Raw genomic sequence first — 22,949 nt, 5'->3', positions numbered from 1 at the left:
CTCACTCATATGTGGGAGCTAAAAATTAAATAATTAAATGCATGGAGATAAAGATTAGAATGATGGTTACCAGGCCGGGCCTGGTGGCTTAAGCCTGTAATTCCAGCACTTTGGGAGGCCAAGACGGGCAGATCACTTAAGGTCAGGAGTTTGAGACCAGCCTGGCCAACATGGTGAAACCCCGTCTCTACCAAAAATACAAAAATTAGCTGGGCGTGGTGGTACACGCCTGTAATCCCAGCTACTTGGGAGGTTGAGGCAGGAGAATCACTTGAACCTGGGAGGCGGAGGTTGCAATGAGCCAAGTTCACAACACTGCACTCCAGCCTGGGTGACAAGAGTGAAACTCCGTCTCAAAAAAAAAAAAAGATAAAGAATGAATGGTTAATGGGCACAAAAATTATAGTTTGATCAAATGAGTAAGAGCTAGTATTCTGTAGCAAAATAGGGTGACCATAGTTAACAAAAATGTATGTTTTAAAATAACTGAAAGAGTGATATTGGAATGTTCCTAACACGAAGAAATAATGAATTCTTGAGACTAAGGATATCCCAGTTACTCTGATTTGGTCATGATCAATGGTATGCCTGTATCGAAACTCACATGTACACCATCAATACAATCATTATGTACCCATAATTTAAAAATTAAAATTTAATTTAAAAATAATTGTAATATGTATTCATAATAATTAAAAAATTAAAAAATAATTTTAAAAAAGAAAGAAAAAAAGACCATTGGGAAAATTTACTTTCAGAGTTTCAATTTTTTTAATGCAACTAATATTTCTAGTTGAATTCAGTCTATGATGGATTGGGTTAGGTACCCAGTTGGACAGAACTTTAATATGGAGAAGAGTGTTGGGGTAACATTTATTCTGTACATTATATAAAAACTTAGAAAGTCATATAAGTGAAGAAAGGTGGTGTGGATGACTTCTCTAGGAAACAGCCTTTGCCAGCTGCAAGGTGGCAGGATTTTGAGGGTAGACAAGATATGCTCAAATTGTTTGTGTCTATAGAAAATTTGGATCATCTAGCTTTGATTAGTAAGCTGAATTCACCAATTGACTTCTAGAAATAGAATCACTGGAAACCTGGAATACAAAATAATGCATTCTTATCAGAGCAGTATTGGAATACTAATTAGGGAAGCTAAACCACTGAACGAAAAGTCCCAAAATACAATAGCTTGCTAATCTAAAATAATCAAAATGGTCAAAATCTAGTTTAAGGAGAGTGTGTTCAAGTACAATGTGGGGATGGCCCACCTGGGAAGTACAAATTCCAAAGAATGGAAGCCAGTGTACCAGAGTGTAGAAGTTATCTAAGCTTTAATGCATAGTTACAATGATCTGATTAGCTAATTGGTCTTTTTCCCTTGGGAAAGGTACATTTAACATTCCACATGGAAGATGTAACTGTTATGGGGTCTTGAGCACCATCTGGTCTAAGTTAGACACAGGACAATAAAGGAGGCAGCCAATCTATAACAAAGATCAGTGATTGGAAGGGAAGATCTGGGCTCTGGGCTCTCTTAGTCATTTACAGAACAAGAACAATGAGGAAGAGAGTTAAACTACAACCTAAGAAGCAGAATTCCAAACATGTGACATGACTCAGTCTCCAGGGCTTACCTTTCCTGTTGGCATAATAAATTCAGAGGGTCTTAAAATTTTATTTTCCTTTATAAGCTCTATACCAAGGAAGTTCAAAGGGGATTCCAGATCAGCTGGGGGCTCCGTGTCCTGTTCTATGCACTCTTTCAAGAACCCAGGCTGATACTGGCTTTGATATCTTTGACATGTGACTTTCAAAAATACTGGAGTGTCACCATCCCAATGAGTCAGAAAAGTAATAAGAGTATGGAGCAACAGTTAAAAGAGGTTTTGATATGCCAGGCATGGAAGTGGCACACATCACATCTGGGCACATTCCAAGGCCATACTTCCCCGCAAGGGTGGCTGGGAAATGTATCAGGTTGTATGCCCAGGAAGAAGCGATTTTAGTGAACAGTGAATATCTCTGCCTCAAAAGTCATTCAACAAGCAGATCTAAAGTTCCTGTAAGTTTTGAGCCTCAGAAGTCTTATTAAAACAAGGGGCAAATTGAGGAAGTAATGGTTAAATTTTGCGGATTTGGATTCAGACAGTGTTGGGCTACGTGACCTTGGCAGGTTACTAGCTGCTCAGAGTCACAATTTCCTTATTTGAAAAGTGAAGCTAATAACAGCACAACCTTAAAAGGGTGTTGTGATGGTTCACAGTTTACAGACTGGTATATGAAAGATAGAAAGTGTTAAATAAACTATGGTTTTCAAGCTGTTCATGACAACTCCATTTCTCATTTCAAAGCTTCTTTCAATAATAGGAGGGTCGTGCCTTGTTGAACATACTGTATAACCCAGGTGTCTTCAAATCTCCTGAATTTCTCAGATGGTTAATTTTGTGTGTTAAATAGAATTATGGTTAATTTTATGTGTCGACATGACTGGGCCGTGGAATATCCAGTTATTTCGTCAAACATTATTTGGGGTGTTTCTGTGAGGGTGTTTTTAGGTGAGAGTAATATTTACATTGGTGGATGAAATAAAGCAGACTGCCTTCCCTCATGTGGGTGGGGCTCATCCAGTCAGCTGAAGACCTGAATAGAGTAAAAAGGCTCCCCCAAGTAATGGAGAATTCTTGCCTGTCTTTGAATGGAAACATTGGCTCTCCTGGTTCTCAGGCATGCAGTCTCAGACTGGAACTATACCATTGGCTCTCCTGGGTCGCCAGCTTGCCAACTCACCCTGCAGATACTGGGTCCTGTCAGCCTCGTAATCGTGTGAGCCAATTCCTCATAATAAATGTCTTTCTATACATATGCAACCTATTGGTTGTTTCTCTGGGAGAATCCTGACTAATACTCTTTCCCTAACTAAAATGCTGCATACAGTTGGGAGCCCCTAAAATCCATTTTCTTACCAATATTGTGTAAACGGTCTAGGTTTGGGAGCAGAATTGGGCTATTTTTAATGGACATTTGTCACTAAACTTGCATTTCTCCTGTATTCTCAATTTTATCACTTACCTTCTATTAATACTACAGTTTCCGCCCTACATTAAATTATTTCTTCATGCCCAAACATCACTTTCCACACTTTTACTAAAGGAAACAGTGTTATGGCCCAGGAAGGGCAGGTAACTCCCAGGCAGCATGGACCTAAGTGGCTGGGGGCCAGGGATCGGTGGAGACTTTTCACTGATCACACGTCATATCATGAGAGTTTAGAGTCATATGAATTCATCACGCTAAAAAAAAAAAAAGGTAGGAAAGAGGTAGACTCTTACCCATCAAGAGAATCCTTCACAAGTTCTTTCTGCTTGTTCTTTAAAACAAATAATTATTTAGAAGATTGCCATTCCCATACAGTTCTAAAAAATCTATTAACATTTAAATGTTACAGTAATAAAAACTAGTATTCATTGAGTATTTACTGCTCCAGACTTCACTCTAAGTGCTTAAATGCTAAGTACTTTGATCCTCAAAATATCTCAAGGAAATATTATAATTAAATATATACTATCTATAATGTATAACATATATATTATACATATAATAGAACATTATAGGTCACATTTTACAGAGGAGAAAACCGAAAGTTACAGAGGTTAAGTAACTCACCGAATGTTGAATGTTCACTCCTGGTAATGCAATAAAATCAGGATGAAAACTTACGTAGTTTAGCTGTAGAAGTAAGAAATAGAAAAAAATATATACTGTACTATAATTGATGGAGAAGGGGAGGAAAAGTAGGTTATAAGGAAGTGGAGTTACTTGATTTTAGGACTGCTGAGAGTGAATGGTCACTAGATACATTCTAAACAGAGGATGAAGGTGTATATCAGTTATGGTCACAGAGATTACTGTAAAATATAAAAACCAAATCAACCCTTTCAAATTATAAGGAACACATAAACAAAGGAAACACAAACCATACTCATGAAATACTTTTTTAAAAGAAGCAACAAAAATAGAAAGAATAATATAACTATGATACAAGTAATACCACACATTTATCATATCAATGACTAGAAATTATCTAGAAGTTCTTCTATTAAATTAGAAATTTCATATTGGATTACGATGTCAAATTCCTAAAACAAAATTATTCAAAAGTTGAAAAAATACATACCAGGCAAATACAAACAGAAAGCAGGACTCACGACGTTAACATCAGACAAGATTCACCTAAAGTTTAAAAGCATTTTATAATGGAAATTAATATATTTTTAATTTAAGAAAGCAAACTCATAAATCTTACATACATATGTGTTCACTAAAACACATAGAATCAAAATTCGTAAAGTGCAAACTACAAAAAGTACACAGAAATATAGGCTGAAATATATTATTTGTAGAAGACTTAACCTCACTCAGCCTGTGTTAGACTGCATTATTTGTTCACTATCATTTGTTGCCTCTTCCCATTCATTCTTTCCATCCTTCTCTGTAGGCAGAATATACTTTTTTATCCCATTCACTTAGGGGCTTAACTATGCAATTTGCTTCAAACAAGGGAATGTGGATATGTGACATGTATGTGACATGGACCCCATATCTAAGCATGAACTTTAAGTGCACCTATGTAGTTTAGCGCTGCCCCTCTTGTTCATGCCAGAGCTGGGATAAGGATGAGATGGGTGAGACAAGGTCTTGCAAGTGCAGGGTCAGATTCTGTGTTTATTTAAAATTTTGGTATTTCATTAATCATGGATTTTTACATGTTTATTTTTAAAATATTACATTAGTATATTATTTATCTTGATAACAGAGTGTTTCAGAGTCTGTTATCAAGACTTGCAGGCAAGGCCAGTGTCCCATTATAGCCCTGGTTCCAGCCCTATACCATGAGAATGGCACGTACTCAGAGCGTGACATCTTCCTCAGCCTCAAATATGAAATGAGAAGACCCGTGGAGCTGGACTGAGCTGAATCAGGCTGAATCAATCTGGATTTTGGACTTGCATGGGGCCTGCAGCCCCTTTGTTTTGGCCAATGTCTCCCATTTTGAATGGCTGTATTTATCCAATGCCTGTACCCCCATTGTATGTAGGAAGTAACTAACTTGCTTTCGATTTTACATGCTCACAGGCGGAAGGGACTTGCCTTGGTTCAGATGAGATTTGGACTGTGGACTTTTGAGTTAATGCTGAAATGACCTAAGACCTTGGGGGACTGTTGGGTAGGCATGATTGATTTTGAAATGTGAGGACATGAGGTTTGGCAGGGGCCAGGGGAGGAATGATATTGACTCTTTATGGTTTTATCAGGGGTTTCCCCTTTTGCACCTTCCTCATTCTCTCTTTGCCTGCTGCTCCATGTAAGACGGGACTTGCTCCTCCTTGCCTTCCGCCATGATTGTGAGGCTTCGCCAGTCACATGGAACTGTAAGTCCAATTAAACCTCTTTCTTTATAAATTGCCCAGTCTTAGGTATGTCTTTATCTGCAGCGTGAAAATGGACTAATACAGTAAGTTGATACCAGTAGAGTGGGGTGCTGCTGAAAAGATACCTGAAAATGTTTTTCTCAAAGGATCAATATCATTTTATATTTTAATTGATTTTAAAAGCTTTCCTCTAGGTTGTCTCTGGACAGTTTTTAAAATGACTAAGGCTACTGTGTGTTCCCTCACTTACGTGTGAGAAATAAACCAGGAATTTTGGTTTATGAATTACATTTGTGAATTGTTTCATGCTGAAGGGCACAGAGTTGAAAGGAAATTTTTGGATTCACTTGGGGTGTTCCCTGATTTCCAACAGGATCGTGACTAAACCATTCGTGAATTGGCATATTATTCTGTATCAAAAATCTGTAGGAAAGAAATTCCATAACTTTCATTTGTATTAACTCAGTTTTGGGTTTCATAACTCTGGCTGTTGGGAAAATGTCTCATTCTCTTAAGGATATAAGCTTCCAACTTTAAGATTCTTTACCTTTATCCAAGATCATTACCTTTATCAATGCAAACCTGAGTTAAATAGCCTAGAGAGCAGAGACCGTATCTTCAAATCTTACAGATAACACCTTGCACAGAACATTACAGATAGTAGGTGCCAAAAAAATACAGACGCCAATTAAATTGAATTGCAGAGCAGGGGAGAAGTTGTTGGGTAGCAAAGAACATTACTGACTTGAGGCTTCATTGCTGTGTTTTTCTCATTTCCTGACATGAACACTTGGATTCTGTAAAAAATATTTATTCGGAACAAGAACAATGCTTAATTTTCTATGAAGATCACTCAGTGATTCATTCAACAAATATTTGTGGTACATGTGCCAGGCACTGTCCCGAGTTCTGAATATTTTCACTGGGTGCTACTGTGTTTTAAATAACAGTGTGCAATCCGAAGAACTTAAACTAACTAAAGGTTTCTGATATGACAGTTTAACGAGTCCCTGCTCAGGGAGTTTGCTGTGAACCCTTCACTGAATGTGGTCACATTCCCTAACATCAGTAATTATGTAATGTCAAGTCCCTTAAGAATATCATTAGGTAACCGGCACTTCCCCATCGAGAATCTTAAAGTGAGGGTGTTAACAGTGGGTTAAGAAAGATAATGGGGTTGCTAGAAAGAATAATAGACCAGGAATTCAGAAACTGGGCTCTGAAGTGCTGTCATCTCTGTCAAGTCACTTAATTCACAGAATCCGTTTCCCTATCTGTAAAATAAAATTATAAAAAAATGTTAAAGCCTCTTTTAGGTTTGATATTCTGTAATCTTAATAGATCTAATTAAGTCTAAATTCTAGGAGGAAGATAAATTCTACATTATGAGTTTTGGCTCAATTCCTACTAATGGTGCAAAATTTCTCTTATGTTGTGACATCAAAAGAAAATACAAATAAATAAATAAATATGTGTAGGTAAATATTATTTTAAAGTGACCACCAAGACCACTATTTGACAGGTAATTCAACCCTTCAGTGCTTTGTCAAATATACTTGATGATTTAGCTACAGCAGGTATTTCTTCACTTCTCTTTGTAAATTTTTCTTTATCCAGATGGCAGAAGCGTTGAAAAAAGGTGGGGGGAGGGGCTAGCTACTGCATATTTGTATTATTGCTAAAACTTAAATCTTTATTTTTTAAAGTTAAAAGGTTTCACATTTCGAGGAGTTTAACTTGTAGTAGGATTTCAGATGCTCCTCTGGCTAACGCTGGACACGAAGAAAGACAGCAAATGATGGGGAGAGAGGTCGAGTTTAAATTCGAGGGAAAAAAATAACAGGCACAATTTAGATAAAAGAATACTACCACCAATAAAAGGGGGGACTAGAGCCGGTGATGGCCCTGAGGATTAGGACACCTGCTGAGCCTGGAGTAAACAGGTAATGTCAGGTCCTGGAACCCTGGGAGGCCCAAGTTCTTGCTGCGGGAAGAGGGATTAGCAGAATGATAACGCAGTTTTATTTGTGTTTTAGGGGTTTTAACACGCATTCTGCAAGTAAGTGACCTATCCAGGTCATTCGATTCAGGCTCAGAAAAAAAAACCCGCAAATTAATACATCTAAATGCTGACATATTTACACCTTTTAAAAAGTTATACGTAAGCATCTTTACCAAAAGCATTACATTTTAAGGCAAAAATGTGAACTGTCACAGTATCCACCTCACCGAGTTCAGCAGCCCCACCTTGGGTCAGGGCTGCCCCTGCATCGCAGGCTCCTGCACCGCCCGCACCTCCCACACCGCCCGCACAGCGCGCACGCAGCAGGGCCAGGGCGAGGGCTCCAGGTCTCCAGGTCTCCCAGGGCGCGCGCCCGGGGTCCGGGGGTGGGGGGTGTGGAGGCGGTTCCCTTGGAGCGCCCAATCAGCAGTAAGGCCCGGCGGTGGCGCCAGTGACGTAGACAGCACTTCCCTCCGCCCCACTGCGGGCCGACGCTAGGCGCCGTCAGCCACGCGAGCTGGAGCGCGAGGGGAGAACGAGGAGGAGGGCTTTGGGGCCGACCGGCTGTTGGAGGGCGGCGGGTCGCGGGGAGCGGGGGAGTGAGCATGCGCAGCGGCTCCGGGGAGGACAGGGGAGGAGGGACCGGCGCTAAGAGGCGCGCGCGCGCGCGCACGAGCGGCCCGCCGGCGGCTGCGGGTGGAGGGGGCGGTTCCTCGAGTGTCGGCCGACCCGAGGGCGGGCAGGGGCGGGCAGGCGCGGCGGCAGGTGGGCCGCTGCCAGCCTCTGGCCGGTCCCGCGTCTCTTCGCTCCTCCGGCGGCGATGAGCTGGCCTCTCGGGGGCTGCCACCTGCCGGCTGCCCCGTCCAGCACCGGGCCCTCCCGGCCCGCTGAACCTCGGCCCTCCTCGGCGTGTCCGGCCGCGACGCGGCCCTGGCCCCCTGAGGAGGCGCGCGGGCGACCCTCCTTCCGCCCCGAGTCCTCGCCTCGGGCGCGCGGGGACGGCGCCCGGCCCCCTCCCCTCCCTCCTCCGTCCGCCGTCCTCAATTGTCTCCCCGGCGGGCAGGGGGGCTTCCTGGAGACACGCTGAAGGCCGGCCGGCCCCCACGGGGAGGCCCCTCCGGCTGCAAGCAGCAGCCAGCGCCCGGGCGGGCGTCCCCAGCCTCCACCGGCGGCGGCGGCCTGGGAAGGAGCCGCGCACCCGGCCCGCCGGCCCGAGCCTCGCCAGCCCGCGCCGCCGCCCGGCACCCGAGGAGAGGGCGGCGGGCGCCCCTCGGGGAAGATGAAGGCGGAGGGGGGCGACCACTCCATGATCAACCTGTCGGTGCAGCAGGTCCTGAGCCTCTGGGCCCACGGGACGGTGCTGAGGAACCTCACGGGTAATTGACGCGCCTGGGCTGGTGACAGGGATGCGGTCCTCCCCTCTCCCGTCTTCTCCCTCCCGGGGAGGGGACACGCTCCTCGCCGCCCCACCCCCGTGCGCGCCCGGCTCGGAGCTCCAGGTCACAGCGAGGAAGGTGTTAATTGGAGCCACTCCGCGCGTGTCCTGGGGGCGCCGGCGCCTGCCACCCCCTTCCCTGAGTCGCGGGGTGAGCATCCGCGACCCCCGCTCCTGCCCTGCACGGGGAGAGCTCCCGGCGGCGGCCCGGCCTCTGTAGTAAGCGCGGAGTAGCTTTAGTGCTGAGACTTGAGCGCGGTTCGCTTTTATTCCATTACCCTCTTCCCCTCCCCCTTCCACACACATCGCTTCTTGCTATTTACATCTTTTTCTGATTTAGCTCTTTTTCTTTCTGGCAAGTCTCAAGCCAAATGTAGGACCTAAAATCACTGCCCACAATGGTCGATTTGCTTTTCAACCGTTAATTTTTTTGGGCAATGTAGATAACTGAGTAAATTACAGTGGATCGGGGCTGAGCTAAGGTCTAGTGCAGTCTAAGCATGTTAGCTTCATATATCTCCTTCTCCTCCCATTTCCTTTTGTCTGTCTGTCTCTTTCCCTCAGGCCTCCAGCTGCTGCTTCTGAGACTTTTGATAATTTTGTGTATTTCCCTTCACTTATTAAGGCTGTCAGGAATTGGCCTTATAACATTAATTTCTATTTGTAAAAGTGAGTGATAATACACACAATATTTTTATTCAGTCTGTAGATTTGCTTTGTGAAGAAACTTCTGGTTTTGTTATGTGGAAATGCTTACGTTATACTTTGAGTTCCGAATTTAAAAATTATTCTCTAAAGTAGAATTTACGAGAAAGAGATTCAATTGCGATTTGGTGACTCCTCAGTGCCTGCTTTTCAGAGAAAAAAAATTCTTAAAAACATACTCAGGATTTAATTCTTGAAAATGTGTAAGGCAGTTAAATTTCAATAGAACATTAGTATTTCAAAATGCATTTTGTCAAACTGGTTAAGAGTGTTACGAGTATTTTACAAATATAACGTGTTCATATATATAACAGATATAAAGTCTGGCATGGGATAGAATACAGTCATAGAAGGAAATTTTATGGAATTATATACCACAAAAGACAACCTGAAGGACACTGGTTTCTTTGAATAGAAACTATACAGTTAAAGTAGATTCTGGATTGCTTGATGCTATCCTCACTTTTAAGCTGTGGTTATTTAACTTGAAACAGACTGACTGTACGTGTTGATTGCCGGTAAGGAGCATATTGTTATAATTCTGGAAAACTACATGGACATAAAGACCATCTCATGATTCAGTTGAATTTAGAGGTAGACTGCTTTATCTTACTTCTGATTTTTCTTGCGTTTATCCACTGTTTGGTATTTGAACTGTACCAATTTTTGTTGAAGTGAAATGAAAAGTAGGGACTTAGCATATATTTGTGCAGGCATACCTTGGAGATATTGCAAGTTTAGTTCCAGAACACTGCAAGAAAGCAAATATTGCAATAAAGTGAGTCAAAGGAATTTTTTGTTTTCCTAGTGCATGTAAAAGTTACATTTTACCTGTAGTCTTTAAATGTGCAATAGCATGGTCTGAAAAAAAAGTACAGACGTTAATTTAAAATACTTTATTGCTGAAAAATGCTAACGATCATCTGAGTCTTCAGCAAGGATGTTATCTTTTTCCTGGTAGAGAGAGGGTCTTGCCTTTGTGTTGATGACTGCTGACTGATCAAGGTGATGATTGCTGGAGATTGGGATGAGGGCAGTGTCTTAAAACAATGAAGTCTGCCACTAAGGAAGAGCAATAGACTCTTCCTTTCATGAAAGATTTCTCTGTAGCATGGGATGCTGTTTGATAGCATTTTACCTACAGTAGAACTTCCAGAATTGGAGTCAATCCTGTCAAACCGTGCTGCGGCTTTATCAACCGAGTTTATGTAATAGTCTAAATCCTGTGTTGTCGTTTCACTGGTGTTCACATAATCTTCACCAGGAGTAGATTCCATCTCAAGAAACCACTTTCTTTGCTCATCCCTAAGAAGCAACTCCTCATCCATTCAAACTTTATCATGAGGTTGTAGCAATTCAGTCACTTGTTCAGACTCCACTTCTAATTCTAGGTATCTTGCTATTTCAACTACACCTGTGGTTACTTCCTCCACTGAAGTGTTGATCCCCTCAAAGTCATCCATGAGGAATGGAGTTAATTGCTTTCCAACTCCTATGAAAGTTGATATTTGGACCTCTTCTCATGAGTCACGATTGTTCTTAATGGCATCTAGAATGGTGACTCCTTTCCAGAAGGTTTTCAATTTCCTTTGCTCAGATCCATCAGAGGAATCACTATCTCTGGCAGTTTTAGCCTTCTTACACAGTGTATTTCTTAAATAATAAGACTAGAAAGTCAAAATCACTCTTTAATCCATGGTCTGCAGAATGGATGTTGTGTTAGCAGGCATGAAAACAACATTGATCTAGTTGGACATCTCCATTACAGCTCTTGGTTGACCAGGTACATTGTCAGTGAAGAAAATACTCATTAAAATGAAAGGAATCTTTTTTTCTGAGCAGTTCTCAACAGTGGGCTTCACATATTCAATAGGCTGTGCTATAAACTGATGTACTGTCATCCAGGCTTTTTTCTTTCATTTATAGAGCGCAGTCAGAGTAGATTTAGCATAATTCTCAAGGGCATGAGAATGGTAAATGAGCATTGGCTTTAATATAAAGTCACCAGCTGCATTAGCTCCTAAGAAGAGTCAGCCTGTCCTTTGAAGCTTTGAAGTCAGGCATTCACTTCTCTCTAACTGTGCAAGTCCTAAATGGCATCTTCTTCTGATATAAGACTGTTTCATCTACATGGAATATCTGTTGTTTGGGGTAGCCACCTTCATCATCAGTTAGCTAGATCATCTGGATAATTTGTGCTTCTACATCAGCATTTGCTGCTTCACCTGGCACTTTTATGTTATGGAAGTGTCTTTTGTTAAACCTCAAGATCCGACATCTGCTAGTATCAAACTTTCTTTTGCAGCTTCCTCATGGAATTGAAGAGAGTTGGGGCCTTTCTGTGGATTAGGCTTTGGCTTAAGGGAGTGTTGTAGCTGGTTTCGTCTTCTATTTAGACCACTCAAACTTTCTTCATATCAGAGAGCAGTCTGTTTTGCTTTCTTATCATTTGTGTGTTCACTAGTGTAACACTTTTAATTTCCTTTAAGAACTTTTCTTTGCATTTGCAACTTGGCTGTTTGGTACAAGAGGCCTAACTTTTAGCCTAACTCATGTTTGAACGAGCCTTCCTCACTAAGCTTTATCATCTCTAGCACTTGATTTAAAGTGAGATATCTGACTCTTTTTTTCACTTGAACACTTAGAGGCCAATGTAGGGTTATTAGCTGGCCTGATTTCAATATTGTATCTCAGGGAATAGGGAAGCCTGAGAAGAGGGAGAGAGACTGGGGAATGGCTGGCTGGTGGAGCAGTGAGAACACACGCAAGATTTATCGAGTAAGTTCCCTGTCTTATATGGGCGCAGTTTGTCGCACCCCCAGACAATTACAATAGTAACATCAAAGATCACTTATCACAGATCCCTATAACAGATACAATAATAAAATTTGAAATATTGTGAGAATTACCAAAATGTGACACCAAGTGAGCACCTGCTGTTGGAAAAATGGTACTGATAGACTTGCTTGACACAGGGTTGCCTCAAAGTTACCATTTGTAAAAGCCAAAATAAAGTGAAGTACAATAAAACAAGGTATGCCTGTAGATGTTAATCACTGGCTTAGCTCATCAAAGGGCTTTTAGAGAAAGTTAGCTTTGGGAGCCATAGAGTAAATGTAAATGTAACTTAACTCCTGGCCAGCTTCAACAATATTTTTAAATAAGTAAGATTATAATGATTATAATTGCCTCCAGTTCCACAAGTCAACCATTAAGCTGATAATTGTAGTTATTCATCCAAGGTTAGCTCCAGTTGTCTTTCAGTAATGATCTTAATACTTGCCAGTTGCTCATTGGACCTTGCCATTTCATAAAGGATATGCCAAACATCCCAAACTTGGACTGAGGTGGGACCGAGGCACATGGGAACCTCTACTAGGAAATAACTATTGTCTGAATATGTAAAATTCTAGGCGTCAGGGTAAAAATGCAGAAAAAACCAGATTAGAAATATGTTTCACTAGTGGTTGAGTATACAACATGTTAGGAACCACATCTCAATGGTGGCAGTCTGTAAGTGGTAATATTCTGATGGGATTCATTGTGGCCTTCTCCATACTAGTGACCGTAGTGATCCCATGTGTATCTTAATCATTAGTTAACAGATGCTGCCTACAGTGCCATTTACAATTTAGTCTACTAAAAAGAGGCAAGTAAACACAACTTCTGAAACATCTGTCATTTGTTGAATGACCATTATGTGTTAGGCACTTTACGTATATTATTTCTAATCTTCAGAATAACTCTTCAAAGTACATTTAAAAGGAAACTCAGAGAGGTAAATTAAATTGTCCCAAATCTTATAGCCAGTATATGACTGAGCTGGGCTTTAGACCCAGGTCTTTGCCTCTAGACTCCTCTTTCTTCTTTATCATGCTACTTCAGCTACTTCCTCTTTACTTTCTTCAAGCAAAATGAATTTCTTGCTTTATCTTGCTACTTCTGCTCTTTGTACATACCTTTATTATGTTTTTCAATTACGTTATAATTTGTATTTATCGATTCTAGACTGTGAACTTTTTGAGGGTCCATCCATTGCCTCACCTTTGAATTCTTATACCCTAGCATTATAGTACCTGGCACATAGTAAATGATAAATACATGTTTATTGAGGTGAATTTAAAAATTTTTAACAGTTGTATGATTTAAACATTCTACATTGCATTGTTTCTCAGCTGCATCTCTTGGAGTGAATATGCTGTTTAAGAGGAATGAAGTGTTAAGCAACTCGTATAAATCGTTTTTATACATACCTTTAAAACATGCAAATGCTTATTGAGTGTAGTTTTCTGTGCTGGGTATAATGTTTTCATGTATTTTGTTTAATCTTTTCAGCAATCCTGAGAGAGATTATTGTTCTTATTTTACAGATTCAGATACTGAAGCAAAGAGTAACTTGCTTAGATCTGATAGCTAATAAATGAAAAAGTCATTATCTTTTTTCATAATGCAATAACACATACTGTTAAGTCAGAAGGCATTTTTATCATCATTATAAACTTGGAAATGAAACTAATAGAAAGGAGCATAGTGTAGAACCAGGGCTACTTGGATTTAAGAAATAACTGTGTGAAGGATTTGCACAAATTTGTTTAATAGGCATTCTGGTTAATTAAATACCAAATGAAAGGGAAATATGCTGTCACTAGTGTTTTTTTCCCCATGTACAAACAAAGAGATGTGATGTGATTCTTCGCTTTTTGTGTTATCCCAATAGGTGAAGTGGGAAAATACACTGACCTTTTTATCTTGGAGACTGACCTCTAGAAAGTAGTCTTGTTTATGTACCTTACAAAATAAATTCTTAAAAGTAATAATGAGAACTACAAACATCTTAACATTTTACAGCCAGAACGACTTAATTTTAGAAATATTGAAATAATCACTCCATCAGTGAAGTGACGTGGCTGAGATCAGTTATTTAATGACAGAGGCAGGACTGGAACCAGAGTTTCCTGGCCGTTTGTTCTCTGCCTTTCCTTGTTCTCCTACATAGCTTGTTAACTCAGGCAGGTCGAGAGAGAATAAATATTACAGTACAGGTTGAACATTCCTAATCTGAAATTTTGAAATTCAAAATGCTCCAAAACCCTAAACTTTTTGAGCAGCAACATGACACTCAAAGGAAATACTAGAACATTTCAGATTTCACATTTTCAAGTTAGGGATGCTGAATCAGTAAATCGCATGAAAATATTCTGAAATCTGAAGTCTGAAATCCTTCTGGTCTCAAGCATTTCAGATAAGGGATATTCAACCTGTACTTAAGAGTACCCTGGTAAGTATTTGCATCAGCGAGCCTGAATATGTATGAATGGAACTAATTTGTCCAGAAAATAAAATATTCTGGAAAATGTAATACATTAGGCTTTCTAAAATTTTAAGTTGCCATTGCCTTTGTAAAAGCTAGTGATCCATATTTATTATCTAGCCAGTTTTAGAACTCCCACCAAGTTCAGCCTGCTATTTATTTCCCCTACCTTGGAAGACACTTGTATGGGGATTCCATATCGAGCATATTAATCCCTAGAAACCCCATATCTGTCACTTAATAACCATTGCCAAAATTCTCTTTCTGTATATATCACTTCTTTAAGTGCGTTTTTCACAAGATTCCTAAATTGTTTCACTGTATCAGTTATATGCTTCTGAAGTATAGAGATAAATAGCTTCCTTTCCTTCTCAAATAGATTTTCTTTCTTTGAATATGTTCTAAATTCCCAACCCCAATCTAAAACGAGAGTCGATATTGTATATACAGTTTTTTAGGTAACTAGACTTTTAAAAAATCTACAATTAATTTTTTTTTTTTTTTTTTTTTTTTTTTGCTTTACTTTTATTTTCGTTAACTATTTTGGCTTCCATCTTAGTGTTCTGACCCAAATTTGGTTGCTAAGAGTTTAGAGAAGAATTTTTATTTAGAAAAGGGCAGGGTCTGTAAACCCCAGTAAAACGCAAAACTTGGCTGGTGTTAGGAAAGGGATAATTGCTCCATGGGAAAAAGATGAGGGCTGCTTCAGGCTGGTCTCTCTCAGTGTCAGCAGCAAATGTGGGGGCAGGTGTTCCCTTCTTTTTATTGGTAATAAGCATTGGGAGGCTGGGAATTCAACCTGGAATGAAGGTTAAAAGGCTCTCTCACTCTCTCTCTTTCTCTCTCTCTCTCTAGTAGTAGTAGTAGTGGTACTAGTAGTAGTCCCCTTTATTCAAGGGCAATATGTTCTAAAACCCCCAGTGGATGCCTGAAACCATGGATATTTCTGAACTGCATATATACAGTCATGTGCCATGTAACTTTCCAGTCAAAGAAGGACCTCATGTGATGATGGTCCCATAATTTCAGAATGGAGCTAAAAAAATTCTATCACCTACTGAGATGATGGCCATCCTAATGTCATAGTGCAACACATTACTCACATGTTTATAGTGATGCTGGTGTCAACAGACCTACTGTACTGCCTGTTGTATAAAAGTAGAGCATATGTAGTTATGTACAGTACATAATACTTGATAACAACTGTGTTACTGGTTTATATATTTACTAGATTTTTAATCATTATTTTAGAATGTACCCCTACTTACAAAAAAAAAACCAAAACTGTAAAACAGCCTCAGGCAGATCCTTCAGGAGCAATTCCACAAGAAGACATTGTTACCTTAGGAGATGACAGCTCCCTGCCTGTCGTTGCCCCTGAAGACTTTCCACGAGACAAGGTGTGGAGGTGGAAGACAGTGATATTGATGATCCTGACCCTGTGGTAGGCCTCGGCTAATATGTCTGTTTGGGTCTTAGTTTTTAACAAAATTTTTTTTTTTTGTTTTAGTAGTAGAAAAAAGCTTATAAAATAAGAATATAAAGTATTTTTCATACAGCTGTACAACGTATTTGTGTTTTAAGCTAAATGTGATTAGAAAAAAGTTAAAACTTAAAAGTTTATAAAGTAAAAAAGTTACAGTAAGCTAAGGTTAATTATTGAAGTACAAAAAATATTTTAAAAGTAAATTCAGTGTAGCCTGTGTATAGTGTTTATGAATTCTACAGCAGTGTACGATAATGTCCATCCTAGGCCTTCACATTCACTCACAGTTTCACCTGGAGCAACTTCCAGGCCTGCAAGCTCCATTCATGGTAACTTCCCCATACAGATATCCCATTTTTTCATCTTTTATGCCATATTTGTACTGAACTTTTTTTATGTTTAGAGACACAAATGCTTCCCATTGTCTTACAGTTGCCTGCAGTATTCAGTAAAGTAACATGCTATACAGGTTTGTTGCCTAGGAGCAATAGGCTAGACCACAGAGCCTCAAAGGAATATATGTTGGGCTCTACCATCTAGGTTTGTGTAAGTATACTGTATAATGTTTGCACAATAATGACATGGCCAAATGACACATTTCTCAGAATGTATCCCCGTCCTTAAGCAACACATGCCTGTACTGTTTTTTCCTACACATGTATACCTATGATCAAGTTTAACTTAGAACTTAGGCACAGTCAGGGATTAACAACAACAATAATAAAATAGAACAATATAGCAATATACTGTAATAAAAGTTATATGCATATGGTCTCACTCTCAAAATACTGTATTGTACTATACTCATCTATTTTCAGACAACAGTCAATAGTGGGTAACTGTAATTGCAGAAAGTGAAACTGCAGATAAATGGGGAGTATTGTATTGTATATATGTATATTTAGGATGTGTATACACATGCACATATACATACTACATTAGAGTTCCCTTTGAGGCATTATAGTTGCTAAGCCATTTTTGTTTTAATATTTAGTGTCAGTCAAAAGAAAAAAATAAAAGAAAGTGAATATTTGGTATATGTATTTGGAATTGTTCACATTCATACTGGTATAGTCAGCACCTTCCTTCAGTAGTATTCCCAAGCAGGCATGCTTCTCTCGGGGTTACTCTGTATTCTAGCTTACCATTAGGTTAGATTCCTCTTCCTCGATGCCCTATTACAGGAAGTGAGTTTAAGTAGGTAAAGTTACCTCAAATGTCTACTTAGAGTTATTTATGTTTTGTAAATGTAGCCCTAAAGATATATGCTACTTTTCAGTATTTGTGTCAGACCTCCATTTTACTTTAAAAAAAAATGTGAAAAGTCCTTACCCTTGATGGTACAGAGTCAATTAATAAGTGCCAGTATGATACAGCCTTCATAGGATTTAACTTCTTAGGAGGCTTACCTGTATATCTTACTGAGAATGAAGATGCTATAATTTTTAAAAAGCAAAATTGTCATTAGAGATTGATTTTGTTTTACCATTTGTCATTAAGTTTTTATTTTCTTAATTTCTGTCTCATTATTTTTGAATCATAAATTCATATCCTCTAGCAATACCAAGTGCAAGGTCCACATGACATTTCTTAGATTGAACCATTTTCTGGATAAGTATTGGGACTGCTTGAGTTATAATTTTGATTCTTTAATATTAACTGATAATAAAATGTATTTATCTTTGCTTAGTGATTGAAAGGAAGGTCTAAGAAAGTAAGATAGTTCATGAAGAGGAGTCACAATTTCTAGGGATATATTTTCTATGGAAAAGAAACCTAAACAGAAGAGGGAGGAGGTAGGGATGGGGACAAGGAATTGAAACTAAGGAAGGAAATTGGAATTAAGAGTGGTCAGAGGTAAGAGGAGAGCCCAGAGAGTGTAGCGTGTTGAACTTATTATAGTATCAGATGAATAATTCTACTGGTGGCTATATTTATTGAACCCTCACTATGTGTCTATCAGACACTTTACAAAGCATTTTGCATGCATCTCATTTTCTATAAAGTGAGCATATAATTTATTATTTAATATATGTGATTATATCAAGTGTGATAGGTTAATTTTATGTTTTTAATGACTACATGCACAATAAAATAATCATAGAATAAACAGTGGCAGTAGCAACACATTTAAAGGAGGCCTCATTAGACTGTCACATTCCATCTCGTGTCTTTAGCTAAGTAGATTAAGCCTTGAAAGAAAAAGACTTTTTTCACCAAACTTCATGCAAATAGGAAGAACACAATTTCTAACTGGAGTCCAGCTGCTTGTGTTATGATCATCATGGAATATAATCTAAGAGCATGTATCCACTTGTTGCAGTAGGACTTGAAAAAAATGAAAATAGTTTTGAGGAATGTAGGTTACTAGATCAATTAACATTAGCTTATTAACATACTCCATTACTCCCCTTCATTTAATATGTTATCCCATATACTTATATGTACGTCAGTTTTTCTAACTTTTAAAAAATAAAGACGGGGTCTCGTTGTGTTGCCCAGGCTGGTCTCAAACTCCCGGACTCAAGCAGTCTGCCCGCCTTGGCCTCCCAAAATGCTAGGATTACAGGCATGATCCACTGTACCCCACCTCTAATTTTTTTTCATAATCCTGTCATGGCTTACATAATTTCTTCTTTTTTTTGAAGCGGAGTCTCACTTTGTCACCCAGTCTGGAGTACCGTGGCGCGATCTTGGCTCACTGCAACCTGTGCCTCCCGGGTTCCAGTGATTCTCCCTCTTCAGCCTCCTGAGTAGCTGGGATTACAGGTGCACACTACCATGGCTGGCTAATTTTTTGTATTTTTAGGAGAGATGGGATTTCACCATGTTGGTCAGGCAGGTCTCAAACTCCTGACCTCAGGTGATCCACCTGCTTCAGCCTCCTAAAGTGCTGGGATTACAGGCGTGAGCCACTGTGCCCAGCCACATCTTTTTTTTTTTTTTTTTTTTTTTAACCAACACTTCACCCTGACAGATTTTATAGTTCTTATATAAAAAAATATATACCTGGGGTTTCAGTACCAAGGAACGAAAGTGATATATTTCCTTCTTAGAAATTTTACTTTTAGTAGTTAACATTTCTTTAACACCTTTTAATGTGCTGGGCATTGTTCTAAGAATGTTACATGTATTATTTCATTTGAGCCTCACAATAATCCCACAAGGTAGACACTATTATTAATTCAGTTTTTAAAAGTGAAGAAACAGGCAGAGAATATTTTGGCTTTGCTTACAGAGTATTTAAGCCATGACTTGAAAAATTACCACTGTCAGTCCAGTTGAGCAAACATTTGAGTTACTTTCCAGTGGACATGGTGATGTCAGAGATACAAAGATACATACATGTTGACTATTTGCAAGAAGCTTATATTCTTGAGTATTAACTTACACATCTTCGTGTTAGTTATCTATTGCTGAATGACATTACCCCCAAATTTAGCAGCTTAACACAACACACATTTATTTTCTCTCTCTCTCTTTTTTTTTTTTTTTTTTTGAGACGGAGTCTCGCTCTGTCGCCCAGGCTGGAGTGCAGTGGCCGGATCTCAGCTCACTGCAAGCTCCGCCTCCCGGGTCCACGCCATTCTCCTGCCTCAGCCTCCCGAGTAGCTGGGACTACAGGCGCCGCCATCTCGCCCGGCTAATTTTTTGTATTTTTTAAGTGGAGACGGGGTTTCACTGTGTTAGCCAGGATGGTCTCGACCTCCTGACCTTGTGATCCGCCCACCTCGGCCTCCCAAAGTGCTGGGATTACAGGCTCGAGCCACCGCGCCCGGCCATTTATTTTCTCATACAGTCTCCGATGGTCGGGAATGCTGGTTCTGGCTCAGGGTCTTACAGTGTCCAGTCAGGCTGTCAGCCAGGACTACTGCGTTCTCTGCAGACTTACCTGGGGCTAGGGGGTCAGCTCCCAGGTGCATTCATGTGGCTCTTGGCAAGTGGTAGGAGGCCTTTTCCATAGGGCTACTCACAACATGGTTTTTTCAGAGTGAGAGATCACACACACATGGATACAAACACACAGAAAGAGAAGCCAAAACGGAAGCCACAGTCTTTGATAGCCTAATCTTGGAAGTGATACACCGTCCTGCTGCTGTATTCTGTTGGTCATACACAGACCAGCTCTGGAACATTGTGCAAGCAGACTGCACAAGGGTGTGGTGGGGACTCCTGGGGGCCTGCTCAACACTGGCTAAGACAGTCTTAAAGGTGGGTATAGGGAGAAGGGAATGAGGCTAAGGGAAGACTAGGGACATCATAGCAGATGAGGGGAAGAAGTGTCTGTAAAAACAAGGTGGTTAGAAAAGCAAAAAGCTGTCTTGATAGGTAGAATCATGTTTAAATAGCACAGTCTAGCATTTTCAAGGATTAATCCTGATATTTCTTGATTATGAGTTATATGCCAGTCTCTGTGGTCAACACTGATGAACAGAAGTAAAAATGTCAGTCATCAATAAGGAGCTCAGTGATCTAGAGAAGCTAACCTTTGCCGGGCGCGGTGGCTCAAGCCTGTAATCCCAGCACTTTGGGAGGCCGAGACGGGCGGATCACGAGGTCAGGAGATCGAGACCATCCTGGCTAACACGGTGAAACCCCGTCTCTACTAAAAATACAAAAAACTAGCCGGGCGAGGTGGTGGGCGCCTGTAGTCCCAGCTACTCGGGAGGCTGAGGTAGGAGAATAGCGTGAACCCGGGAGGCGGAGCTTGCAGTGAGCTGAGATCCGGCCACTGCACTCCAGCCTGGGTGACAGAGCAAGACTCCGTCTCAAAAAAAAAAAAAAAAAAAAGAGAAGCTAACCTTTAGATTAAGTAGTTCTTTTGTGGCTTGTTGTGTTCAGGAAGAACCAGGCAATGGAATTGTGAAGACAGCATAAGAAGAGGTAGAGAGTGGAGGAGGAACCTGTTTATGGGAGGGCAGAGAGGCAGGAGAGGTGAACTGCCTGTGGGTTGGTACTACCAGGACATGATTACGTTGCTGCTCTTGAGTGCCTTGGATAGCAAAGATGTTTTGATCAGTAACATGAAACTGGATTTTCATTATACAGTTTTTTCCTTCTGTCACTCCCTACCATGAATTACTTGAATCTGTCATGGTTTCCAGGCCTACGTATCAGAATCACCTGGAACTTTTCATACAGATCCATGGCTCCAGTCGATATATGTGGAATTAAGATCTTAGAACAAGGCCTAGGATGCTGCATTGTAAACCAACTCTTGAGGAGATTTTGTTATTGAGAGCTTAGAGGTTTTGAACACCCGATTTAAAAAGTTTTTTTTGTAATCGACTTATAGCTATCTTATGGTGTATAATAGTTAATATGGGAGATTGAGACTTATTAAAATTCAGTATAAATGATTCACTTATTTCTAAGAGCATGTGATAACCCAGTTGTTTAAAAAAGTGACTATCTTTTAACAGATGATATTAAATTTATCTTTTGAGAATGTTTTCTTCATTTGTATGTGGTATTAGCCATAGAAAATTATCCTTATTAAATTATAATACAGTTATCCCTCAGTGTTTTCATCCAAAAGACCACTGAGCTGGCTGAATAGTAGAAAGGATAGTTTTATCAGCAATATCAATTTGCAGACCAGGAAGAGACAGTCTCCGCCATGTGCATGTGCATGTGCAGAAGACGCTGTCTCTTCATAGAAGGGAAGCTGAGTTGGGTTTTATTGCCTCTCAGAGTTTGTATTACACAATAGAGTCATACATATTCAGCAGGTTTGGGGGAAAAGCTATACATATTTATGAGAGGAGCTGAGTGCATGCTCAGTGGGTAAACATGTGTAACATACATTCTGTGCTTACTTTGGGGCAAGGTTTTAGCATTAAAATAAAGTAGAATTTGACTACGTCAAAGGTGAACTGTGGGACACAAAGGCAGTGTGTGCGCGGTCTCTATGGTATGCTATACCTGCTAGAGACTGGCTTAAGGTCTGCAATTGCTTATCAGAAAAGAATGTTTGTAAGGCTGATCCTGTGTCTCATCAGAGTTGTGGTCTGGGTTGTAAATCAGGTAGGGGTGGTCTGATAGCTCCTATTGTCAGGGAGTTTAGAGCCATAGGACTTTAGAAATTTGCCATGCCACCTGGACCCTGAACCCTTCACCTGTAGGTAACTTTCCTTCCTTAATCTTAGGGTCAGTCTTAGTTGATAAAGAGTGTCTATTTTGGTCTCACAGTATATATGGGGGATTGATTCTAGGACTACTGCATATACCAAACTCCTGCAGTGGCCCTGCAGGACCCCTGGATGTGAAAAGTCCACCCTGACTGTAGGCGGGTTTGACATCCTGAGAATATTTTTGCTCCACGTTTAATTGAAAAAAAAAAATCCGGCCGGGCGCGGTGGCTCAAGCCTGTAATCCCAGCACTTTGGGAGGCCGAGACGGGCGGATCACGAGGTCAGGAGATCGAGACCATCCTGGCTAATACGGTGAAACCCCGTCTCTACTAAAAAAAATACAAAAAAAACTAGCCGGGCGACGAGGCGGGCGCCTGTAGTCCCAGCTACTCGGGAGGCTGAGACAGGAGAATGGCGTGAACCCGGGAGGCGGAGCTTGCAGTG

At 40.4% G+C, this 22,949-nt stretch overlaps 1 protein-coding gene across 2 annotated transcripts in view; it reads left to right on the top strand.

Annotated features, from left to right (window-relative positions):
* The first annotated feature begins 8,650 nt into the window (after positions 1 to 8,650).
* TMEM170B (transmembrane protein 170B) overlaps positions 8,651 to 22,949 on the top strand; it is an 84,962-nt gene continuing 70,663 nt past the window's right edge. For both annotated transcript variants that reach the window (XM_017891174.1, XM_017891175.1), the window contains exon 1: positions 8,651 to 8,810. In XM_017891174.1, coding sequence (XP_017746663.1) covers positions 8,714 to 8,810 — 97 coding nt within the window. In that variant the 5' untranslated portion in view covers positions 8,651 to 8,713. The remainder of the gene's footprint in view (positions 8,811 to 22,949) is intronic.

This window comes from Rhinopithecus bieti, unplaced genomic scaffold (genome assembly GCF_001698545.2).
Source record: "Rhinopithecus bieti isolate Rb0 unplaced genomic scaffold, ASM169854v2 scaffold_19939, whole genome shotgun sequence".
Lineage (NCBI taxonomy): Eukaryota > Metazoa > Chordata > Mammalia > Primates > Cercopithecidae > Rhinopithecus > Rhinopithecus bieti.
The sequence above is the reverse complement of the archived record's forward strand: the minus strand, read 5'-3'. Positions and strand labels throughout refer to the sequence as shown.